General features: G+C 35.2%; 1 protein-coding gene across 4 annotated transcripts; it reads right to left on the reverse strand.

The window, feature by feature from the left end:
- Positions 1–357: 357 nt before the first annotated feature.
- LOC123864885 (RNA-binding protein 39) lies at positions 358–11,470 on the reverse strand. 4 transcript variants are annotated; one of them, XM_045905813.1, is made up of 10 exons: positions 11,299–11,470; positions 9,776–9,830; positions 5,185–5,233; positions 4,976–5,033; positions 4,642–4,721; positions 3,997–4,558; positions 3,415–3,681; positions 2,432–2,647; positions 1,624–1,748; positions 358–755 (listed from the first exon to the last, which is right to left on the reverse strand). In XM_045905813.1, the coding sequence occupies exons 4-10, from the start codon at positions 4,976–4,978 to the stop codon at positions 467–469; spliced, it is 1,542 nt and encodes a 513-aa protein (XP_045761769.1). In that variant the 5' UTR covers positions 4,979–5,033; positions 5,185–5,233; positions 9,776–9,830; positions 11,299–11,470; the 3' UTR covers positions 358–466. The 4 variants fall into 4 exon arrangements, with proteins under 4 accessions (XP_045761769.1, XP_045761609.1, XP_045761699.1 ...); XM_045905653.1 differs by lacking the exons at positions 4,976–5,033; positions 5,185–5,233; XM_045905743.1 differs by lacking the exons at positions 4,976–5,033; positions 5,185–5,233 and having other exon boundaries at positions 9,776–9,837; positions 11,307–11,469.
- Between the last annotated feature and the right edge of the window lie 238 nt (positions 11,471–11,708).

Below are 11,708 nucleotides of genomic sequence, written 5' to 3' on the forward strand. Positions count from 1 at the left end.
TTTTTTTGCTTTTTCTTCCTTTTACATTCCCCACAGGCAGATACTGCCATCACGCAGGCCTTAACCTGACTATATACTCTATGCGCGAAAAGAAGTTAGTATGTTTGTATGTACATGTACGAATTACGATAGATAAAATCAAGTTTCAAAAGACAATCGAAATTCAATTCTAAAATGTTTTCAAAAAAACACTCGAAATTAAATTGGAAAACATAGTTTTATTTGTGATTGGTTCGTCATATCATCTGCATTGATTTTAAACAGGTGATTCACTCAACTGTCTATCGCCACCTACATGGTAAGTTCACTCTGGATTGGTTCTATATAATAGACAGAGGAAATAAAACTAAACAGGCGTAGAGTGAAATCACATGTGTATTGCCTTAAATACAGAACACCACTAATAGATAACTTATTTTCATAATAATTTTTATAATAGTTCATTATTATTATTATAGGTCAAGGTTTATCTTTGTCGTGATGGTAGCAGGAGCGTGAGTGCAGTCATCGCGTCAGGGAATAGCGAGTGGTAGTTGATGAGCGGCACGTATGCTGCAGTGATCACTCTGCCAGCGAACCACCGGCCGTGCAGCGAGTTGACGGAGGCGACCGCGGTCGCTATCGTAGGGCACTTGCAGTACACATTCCCCTGGGGCGAGGCTTTGTCCACGTACACGTGCAACACTCCCCCGTGCTTGTTGCATTCGCTGATAACATCATCTCTGATTTCAATGTCCCAGTTTGGATTTGACTCTCTGGAAGAATAAAGATTTAATAAGTTTAATAACTTCCTTCTATATTATCGGTCTAAGGCTGAGATTTATAGATGCGCGCTTTGACAGCGTTATTCGCTGGCGTGAATCTGTCTCGTTTTAGCTGAAAATTAAGTCTAAGCTAAGTCAAAATGCGCACCATAAGTTTTAACCTTAGTCTGCACGGACTGCTAAGTTAAAAGGGAGCTTTTGTACTAAACAGACGAGATTATAAGAAAAAAATCAGTCATGTGCGAGTCGGACTCGCATACGAAGCGAAGGGTTCCGTACCATGGTTCAAAAATAACACAATTTTTTTAAACTTTCATGGCGGTTATTATGAAATTTTTATTATTTGTTGTTAAAATGACAATAGAAATACACATTTAGTGAAAATTTCAACATTTTTAACCTATTACGGTTCACGAAATACAGCCCGCTGTCCCAACAGACAGACAGTTGAACGGAAGAACAACGGCGGCTTAGTAATAGCCGTCGGGTACGGAACCCTGTTTATTGATTTATTGGTGGTCAGTGGGAACTGAAGACAAGTGAAAAGAAGATCATGCTAACAACACATATTTTTTTTTTTTTTTTTTTTCTTACCATAAAGCTCCATTATAGAATGGTGGTAGCTTTATTCCTACTACGATCTAGCCTATGGGCTAATAAGTAATTTTATTCTAGCTTAAACTTCTACTTATGAATAATTTCTAAATTTAATTTCAGTCCAATAACTGTCCTTAGTTTATTCTTATATGCTTACAGTCCACTATGTTATTGTGACCTAGATAACAACACATATGAAACAAAAATATTTTCAGTTGATTTTCTAGCAAACAATAGAAAATGATGTAGATAGTCAACTTACGTGGCAGGGTCAAACATATTGTTGAGCATGAAACATTGCGTGGCGATGGGCGGCGCGACCTGCGGCTGAGCGGCCACCAGCGTGGAGCCCGCGCCCATCAGCACGGACGCGGCGGCTGGAGGGATCTACAATAAATAATATTTTTTTAAAGTAACAGTATTTTCACTCATACCCTATTTAAATAGAATAGAATAGTACATATTTTTATTCGAGTAAACTTTTACAAGTGCTTTTGAATCGTCAAAATAATTTACCACTGGTTCAGAATGCCGTTCCTACCGAGAAGAACCAGCAAGGAACTCGGCGGTAATATGCCATACTATACAAGCAATTGCATGCAAATACAAATGGATGCGGTCTTGCGCTATCATCAACCCCTAACTGGTCTCTACTGAGCACAGGTCTCCTCTCAGAATGAGAAGGACATAGAGCACAGGCCGCAACTATACTGGCCTAGTACGAATTGGCAGACTTCACATACCTCACATACAAAAATATGGAGAACTCTCAGGCATGCAGATTTTTTCCTTCATCATTAATACATAACTTAAAAAACTCCGACATCCTGACTAAGAGGCGGACGTCTTTTAAGTAAGGTAAGGGAGATTTAATAGACAACGCGAGAAGGGAGCGATGCCTGACCGCAACAGCGTCTAAAATTTTTGCGGTCAGGCATCGGTCTAAACCGACAGTTACAAATTACATACAGGGTATAGTGATGTGGCACAATTTGTCACTAAACCTTTTTTTTTTCTACATATAGTAAGGGAGTATATTACACTACGGAATAGCTAAATGGTGAACTTACTTGTAAGCCAGTGCCTTCAGCAAGCTTGAACATGAGTTGCAAGCGCCCTGTGGCCCCCAGGTCGACTCCCGCGCGGTCCAGTTCGTCCGCGTCGAAGCGCGTGCTGGAGCCTCCGTCTGTCCGTTCCGTTACATTGCCAACTTTCATTGGTCTTCCGGCCAATTCGAATCCGTTCAATTGTTCCATCGCCTTTTTCGCATCAGCCGCATGATGGAACTGAAAGTTGCATAATAATTAATAATATAACATGTCATAAACCTTCTTCTCTTTCTTCTCTCTGGGCTGGTTTCCACACTTAAACGTTTCCGTCTGTTGTACGTATGTCATGAACCTTATTTAAATATTAGCTCCTAGATGATGCCCGCGAGTTCGCACGTAGATTAAAGTTTTTAAACATCCTGTGGGAATTATTTGATTTTTCGAGGCAAGAAATAGCTTGTCTATTTCCAGGATGCAAGCTATCCCTGTTGAATTGTGCGGATGGGCCGTGATAAGCTAGCAGACAAACAGAAACACTCTCGCATCACACTAATATTATAAAGGCGAAAGTTTGTATGTATGTGTGTGTGTGTGTGTGTGTGTGTGTGTGTGTGTGTGTGTGTGTGTATGTTTGTTACTCCTTCACGCAAAAACTACTGGACGGATTGGGCTGAAATTTAGAATGGAGATAGATTATACCTTGGATTAGCACATAGGCTACTTTTTATCCCGGAAAAGAGTTCCCACGGGATTTCAAAAAACTTAAATCCACGCGGACGAAGTCGCGGGCATCATCTAGTGACTAATATTTCCTTGTCTCATCTAAATAGTTAGAAGTATGATAATATTGCAATGGGTTGGATTTGAGCTATCAACTGTTCTGATTTCAGTCTTGTCTTTTTGACCGTTGAGCTATAGAGGATTCAGGATAGACGGATAGATTCCAAAGATATAATATAATCAAAGATAAATAAGTATTCAAAATGTACAGGAAACAAACTTACTGTTAGGAATCCATATCCTTTACTTTTTCCAGTGTCAGGATCAGTCATAAGTTGAATGTGATCAATTTTTCCAAATGGTTCAAATATTCCCCTCAACATGTCTTCAGTGATGTTGAAATGTAATGATCCTACATATAACCTAGTTGGTCCATTGCTGGTCTTTGGTGCTAAATTCGGCAAAGTGTTACCTACTCTATTTTTCTCTGCTTGTGTATGCTGAACTATTATAGGAATGCCGAGTAACTTCTGCCCAGTAAGACCAAGCGCCTAAAATATAAGAAATGGTTAGTGAAATATACTATTACTAGGTCCAATAGATGAAAGACAGTAAAAATTACATTACAGTTACTGTTAGTCAAAATCAATAATTTATTCAAATTGGGAATGCACATGTCAGGGTTTGTTAATTTTGTACAAAAATTGTATTTTTAACTTTAACCATGGAGGTATGAATACTGACTTCAGCATTACACTTAGCTTTTTATTGGGCGATCAAAGTTTTGATGGTAACCATAATGTAACTTTAACCGGCAGCAGTGGACCTAAAAAAATATTAACATTATTTAATATGTATTTATTTACCAATGGCACAGATTCTGCATCTTTGAACTCAATATAAGCAATCCCCTTAAATCTTCTGGTTTTGTTACATGTGATAAGTCTTACATCTCTAACTTTGCCAACAGATGAGAAAAATTCTTCCAAGTCTTTAGCTCTAATGCGTTGTGACAGCTGCATACAAAATACTGTACGCAAATCTCTCTCTTCAGGAGGCAAATCATCAAGCTTAGGTTCTATGCCTCTCGATTTGGATCTATATTCCGTCCTTTCAGGTTCACGGGGCTTTTCTTCTTCACGAACTTTTTCCTTTTCACGACTCCGCTCCCTTCGCGATACATGTTTATCACGACTTCTTTCTCTATCTTTGCTGCGTTCTCTGTCTTTATCCTTGCTGCGGCGTTTCTCTCTTTCTCTCTCACGTTCTCTATCCTTATCGCGATCCCTATCCCTGTTGCTGCGGTCCTTGTCCCGATCTCGACGATCTCTATCCTTGTCGCGGTCCCTGTCTTTTCTGTCATCCCTTTCTTTCGAACGTCGTACATCTCGATCACGCGATCTTCTTCTTTCCCTTGACCGGCTTCGTCTAGATTAACAAAAACCTTATAAATATTTCTACACCTACTCACATAATTCATTCCAAGGAAATATTAAGTTATCAAAATTTACCTTCGACTGCTCTCCTTTTCTCTATCTCTGTGCTTGTCAGAATACTTGTCCGAGCGATGTTTTGAAGAGGAAGTGTTATCCTGTCACACAAAGCACAAGGTAGAAGCAGCGCCACAGCAACACACGCCGAGTGAATAAATAAAAATTGCATTAGTTTAATGAATTAACTGAATGATATCTGTGCATTTTCAATAATAACACACTGGAATGAAATGTCATCATTGAATATGCACAAATGTTGTTTGTTTCCTATAAGTACTACAGACGACAGCTGTCACAACCGAGTGTGGTCCTATCGGTGGTTCTTGAAGGTGGATCCCTGGTCTACACTTACCATTCGGAAAACCACTGACTAAGGATGTACACAGCGCTAACATCACACAGGGATACTTCTGCAAAAGATTTACGACCCATCAGCGCATGGCGTTTTGGAATTTGTAACATGGACTGTATTAAATTGTATTTTACCACAAAAATAGTTTTTAAATATTTTACTTAAAATAATAAATAAAAGTGGAAAAAAGTAATTATAGTTGTCGATACCTCATTCTGTTCAGGTCGGTGAAGTAAGCTGGACTATTACCACAAAGTTCTATAAATACAAGAAATGATTCTCATATGTAATCTGTTTCACAGTTCTTACCATGGAACTGTTCAAATATGTCACTAGTTTATGTTTGACAAAACTTTACAACTTGGACATTGTTGATCAGTTTCATGTAAGAATTTTATATCAGTAAAAACCAGCACCAGTGTTTACAATTAGGGGAGAGTGTGGATGAAAGAGCCAGTTTTGAATAGTATAAAAAAAAACACACTTTTACTATATTATTTTCAAATAAAACTAGGTTTTCTTATAATCACTTTAATTGGCAATGTTATAAAATGAAAATAAAGAGGATAACAACGCTGATAATCTCTTATATAAATAGTTTAAAAAAAAAAGGAAATCGGCTCTTTCATAGCAGCAGGTCAATGAAAGAGCCACCATGTGTTATGAAAGAGCCGATACCTACTTTTGAGGTACTAAACGGTTTTTCATCAATTAAAATTATGTTAAGTATTTAAAATCAGATTAATAATAAGCTTACTTTGGTAATTCTATGAAAATCACAATTTTTAAACAGTCTCAGTAATAATTAAACATTGTCTTAATCAACAATAAAAACTTTTAAACTTTGTCTTAGTCAAAAATTAAATAATTAATAAAAATTTGTCTAAAAACATAAAATCGAGCCCTTTTTCGTATACTCTATAACTTAAAAAATAAAAACAATATAAAAGCAATTTAAAATTAAAAATATTTTATGAAAACTATGAAAATTACAATTTTTAAACAGTCTCAGTAATAATTAAACATTGTCTTAGTCAACAATTAAAACTTTTAAACTTTGTCTTAGTCAAAAATTAAATAATTAATAAAAATTTGTCTAAAAACATAAAATCGAGCCCTTTTTCGTATAATCTATAACTTAAAAAATAAAAACAATATAAAAGCAATTTAAAATTAAAAATATTTTATGAAAACTATGAAAATCACAATTTTTAAACAGTCTCAGTAATAATTAAACATTGTCTTAATCAACAATTAAAACTTTTAAACTTTGTCTTAGTCAAAAATTAAATAATTAATAAAAATTTGTCTAAAAACATAAAATCGAGCCCTTTTTCGTATACTCTATAACTTAAAAAATAAAAACAATATAAAAGCAATTTAAAATTAAAAATATTTTATGAAAACTATGAAAATCACAATTTTTAAACAGTCTCAGTAATAATTAAACATTGTCTTAATCAACAATTAAAACTTTTAAACTTTGTCTTAGTCAAAAATTAAATAATTAATAAAAATTTGTCTAAAAACATAAAATCGAGCCCTTTTTCGTATACTCTATAACTTAAAAAATAAAAACAATATAAAAGCAATTTAAAATTAAAAACATTTTTGGCAGAAGAAATTAATCACACCTTTGTGGCCACACGATTCATTTGCCCACCCGTTACATATCTTGCACTTGTACCATACTTCTTTAGTAGAATTAAAATTCTCATTGCACACAACACAAAAGTTATGACTTTCATTTAAAATGACATTCCTTTTTTTAAATTCTATTAAGTTAACGTCATCATCTGAACTTGTCAATGATGAATCATCATGCAATGTAATGCTTTCATTAGAGTCGCTAGTATCACCCTGTGTTTTAGTATTTAACTGGTTAATATTTTGTTTTGTTTTCATCTTCCTAGTTACAGATTTTTTTGATTTGCTTTTAGTTTCTTTTTCCTGTATTTTATCCTTTTCTGGAGTATCTGTGATAATAGCTGATACCATTTTACGAGTGTTGGGTTTCGAATTCTTCCTTGGGCCTGATTTTAGAAATGGTCTTACCATTTCAGGACTAACAATTTGCTGTGACGATGTAGACGGTGTAGGTTGGACATTTGGACTTTTAGGAGCGTCTGAAGCGTTAATATGGGTCGTGCTGGATTGTGGTGTTCTGGGTCTCACGTTTTCTGGGATAGCAGCTTCTGACAGTGTTGGATCAGGTTTATCAGTCACGTATGATGTTAGAAAATCATCTTCGGAAAATATTTTGGAATTTAAAGGATAAATACCAGTTTTTATAAATCCTTGCGTAACATTTGGCATGCTAAATGCTGCTAAATAAGCATCTCTAGCAAACTGCGCAACTTGATAAATGGTGACAGTTTTGCCAGGATTAGAGAGCATCCACTCATTCATGGCTATTCGGTATCTGGTTTTAAATGGTCCATAAACTGTAACGTCTAGGGGCTGTAGCCTGTGACTACAATGTGGCGGAAAAGTCAGAATTTTTATAAAATTCTTTCGAGCCAATTCTATCACACGAAGATTAACATGGGACGCATGATTATCCAAAATGAGAAGAGCTGGGTTTTCCTCAGTTGGTTTTACGTGGCTTACGAAATGTTCCATTGCCTTTACGAAATTATTTTCAGTCATCCAGCCAGAGACATGTGCCAAGCCCAATGCTCCAGGAGGTCCATTATTTAACATGTGGTCCTTATAATTTACTCGTGGAAAAACGAACACAGGGGGTATAGTGCCACCTGCAGCATTAATAAAAAAAAGAGTAGTCACGAGCGTACCACGTTCTGCAGAAGTTACCTGTCCAATTTGTTTTGAACCCTTTTCAGCTATAATTTTAGGAGGAGCTGAAACGGTACTGCACCCTGTTTCATCAGTATTGAATATCATGTGTGGTGAAAAGTTGTACTTTTCGTACAGGCCGGTAAGTTTTTCGAAAAAAGCGCCAATATTCGTTTTGTTAAAACTAGTCGCCCTGGACAGCGAAGTGCTTTCAGGTTTTCTAACTGATAGTTCTTGATGTCTGCCCATGAACCCACGAAGCCATTCCACAGATGCTATTTTGTCAACAGACCATTTTTCTGGACAGATATCATTTGCCTCTGCATACTGAAAAGCTAGTTCTCTTGTTTGTTTTTTCGTCAAACCGTGGCACATTTTAGATGTAGTTTTTAAATATGACACCAATAAATCTTCTTGATCCTTAGAGAAAATGCGTTTATTACCAATATTTGGGCAATGCACGTACTCCTCCTCATTATTTTTAGCCTTCTTAATAATTTTCGCCAAATAGGCCCTTGATAACCCAAACGCTAACGCTGTTCTATTTATGGACTGATTTCCAGCAAGCACTTCTTTTACAGCCTCTTCTATTGCAGCAGTTGTGGGCCTTACCCGTTTTTTAGTTGTTGACGCTTGCGAAGACATCTTTCTATTCTGAAACATATATCATATAATGAAATAACTAAAATTAAAAATTTTGGACACCCCCGACCTCCATAAATATGACTGGTAGAGAATGCCATCAGGCATTAAGTCCGCCTTTTGTACATACACATTTTTTTTGTATTTTGTGCAATGAAGATTAAATAAATAAATAAATTATAGCTAAGAACAATTTTCATCACACCAGTTATCAAAAAAAAAAAAGAACCATCAGAATTAGTCTATTGGTTTAGGAGCTATGTGGCTATAGACACACACACACACACACACACACACACACACACACACACACACACACACACACACACACACACACACACACACACACAGAGACAGACACTCAGACACACACGTCAAACTTATAACACCCCTCTTTTTTCGTCGGGGGTTAATTAAAACTAAACGATGTATTGAATGAGCCAGTTTTCGTGTCATGAAAGAGCCGGCTCTTTCAAAGCATAGATAACTGGCTCTTTCAAAACACGACGCTTTAAAAAACATAACCCCAAAAATAGGGCACTATACCAGAACGCTGATCTGATATTATTTATGCAAAACAAGGGCAAATATATAGACGCCAATACTGTATATCAGTTTTGTCAACTTATGCAATACCCTTTTTGAAAAAAAAGATGAAAGAAACACAAAGAAACTTACTTTTTGGCTTCCAAATTTTCGTAACAGTCCTGTGAGGCCATTTGTTGTCGTAGAACTGTCGAATGTTTGTGGGTGACAGCTATCCAGTGTTGCCATTTAAGGAATAAAATTAAACTTTGGTAGAATTTCGATAAGTAATGGAAAATCACATCGGCTCTTTCAAAGCCTGGCTCTTTCATGCACACTCTCCCCTATTGCAAATTTTGTGGTCACAGTTAGTGACAATTTGAGAGAGCATTATCAATAATTCTGTATGTATTATTACATCCATTATTGTATACATAAAGATACCAAATTGAAGATTAGGTTGTTAATTTGTGAATATCAATAAAGGGATATTATAAATAAACAAATTACTATTTTTACATTAAGTATCACATCATGTTGTGAGTCACGCTGTAAGATAACACTTCAAGCTTTTATATTGAAATGATAGAATATTTAAACAGTTTAAAGCAGAATAATTTCAATGGAAATATACTATGTACTTAACATTGTAAACAAGTTGTACTGAATACAGCACAAAATATATGAACTTTTTTTAAAATTACTTATAACTACAGCAAAACAAAAAAGATGAGTTCAATTTACGATTCACAATCTACATCATGTGTCTAAAGTTAAGATTACGGAAATAGGCGAGTTCTTATAATTCTGTAGTTTTAGGAGTCAATAGAAACTTACCGATTTATTGTAAGGAGCTTCCAACATAGCCTCTACATCCAAATCTTCAGCCATCCTAAAATCAATAAAAATAAATCAAACTGTCTGTCTGTTGGTGGGCTGTATCTCATGCACCATAACAGATAGAGTTCAAATTTTGAAAAATGTGTATTTCTATTTCGGCTATAATGAATGATAAAAATTTCAAAATGGCCGCTATGAAAATAAAAAACCAGCCAGTCAGAGGGTTCCACTCAGGTAATTTTTCGACATTTTGCGCGATAAATCAGACCAGTGCATAAAAATAAATAAAAATCTGTTTTAGAATATACAGGTGAAGCCCTTTTATATGGTACCCCACTTGGTAAAGCTATCCTATTTTGAAAATACTAATTATTTGTTCATAAACACATTTTAATTTATTTGTGTAACCACAAATTCACAGTTTCCGAATACATATTTCTTTTGCTTGTGCTATAAGAGTAAGACCTACCTTGCCTGCCAAATTTCATTATTCTAGGTCAACGGGAAGTACCCTACAGGTTTTCTTGACAGACATGGCAAATGGATAGACGGACAGACAGACTAATAATGATAACTAATGTGGCCGCTGGCCATACAATGCACACACTTGTATGATTGTGAAAGAACTAACTGGTCACTCAAGACATGGTCACTTATGCACTCCAAGTCTAAGACTAATCATATTAATTACTAATTGAGCCGCCCTGGCTTCAAACACATATTCTACAAAGAATAGTTATTAGATTTCATGTAATGTTCTGAAGGACTAGTCTAATTGAATAAAAATATTTTGAATTTGAATTTGACTAATGAAACCATCTTGAATTGCACTGAGAAATTTTGGTAGGTACCAACATTTTTTATTGAAAACTGAAAACCAATCTGTTACTAATAGGGAAGAAATTAAAATTTATTTTAGAAGAATCTTCATCATGATCTTAAAACTTATCAAATACCAGTTTTAATTACTAGGTTAAGTTTAGTATCATTTTCAATAAATCAAGACCTCTAATTTCATTTATGAAGACTATATCATAATAGCATCATTCAAAAATCAACAGAATGCAGTATAATTTTCTTTACCTAATAGTATAGGCTTTTCTTTTAGTACATAATCACTACCAGATACTTATAGCAATGCCCATTTTCACATCTGTCATCCAACTTCTCGAATGAGTTCTACAACCTAGATTTTCGTAATAAGATTGGCTTCTATTGGAAGTTATCGGGAAATAGTAATTAGCCCCTTCGGTATGTTTTAACCGGGAGCGCCGCCTACTGCCGCCACCTTTTTCCAATGTCAAAATAAGGCATTATGTCACATTGTTCAATTTAAAGGTTAAATGAATTAATTGTTAAGAGCCATCTTTTGAAAGAATGGTTTAATATTGCTTTCGAACTAACGAAGCTGTAATAATCATACTCAGAATAATAAATTATAAGAAATACAAAATGGCGTTCTCACTACTGACATACCACGCAAAAGTGGGCATGCTTGCATCAAAGTAGATCCACATTACCTTATATTTATGCTTGATGGCTGTGGCTAAGTAACAATTTCTTCTAATTGAGTTATTTTAGTTGTATTCTGCAAAACAATCGGAAAAAAGTAAATATGTTTTCAAAGTACCATTTAATTTTAAGTTTTCGACTTTCGACAAAAATTTTATTGACGTAAAATTGACATGAGTCATGAATGACTTAAAAATATAACATGACAATCAACGACAAGATCATTTTTTTTCTAACTGGCTTTGGGTTCTAGCTTTTTTGAGCAACACAAGCTCAATGCAAGATCTAGTGGCTAGATCACTGCCATAGACTACTACTCATGTTCCATGAATATGAAAATATATGAAAAATATATAGGTACCTGTGGCTCAATTGCGGTAGAATGACAGATAAATGAATGATGTCACGATCGCAATCA

The sequence above is a fragment of the Maniola jurtina genome, chromosome 1 (genome assembly GCF_905333055.1).
Source record: "Maniola jurtina chromosome 1, ilManJurt1.1, whole genome shotgun sequence".
Lineage (NCBI taxonomy): Eukaryota > Metazoa > Arthropoda > Insecta > Lepidoptera > Nymphalidae > Maniola > Maniola jurtina.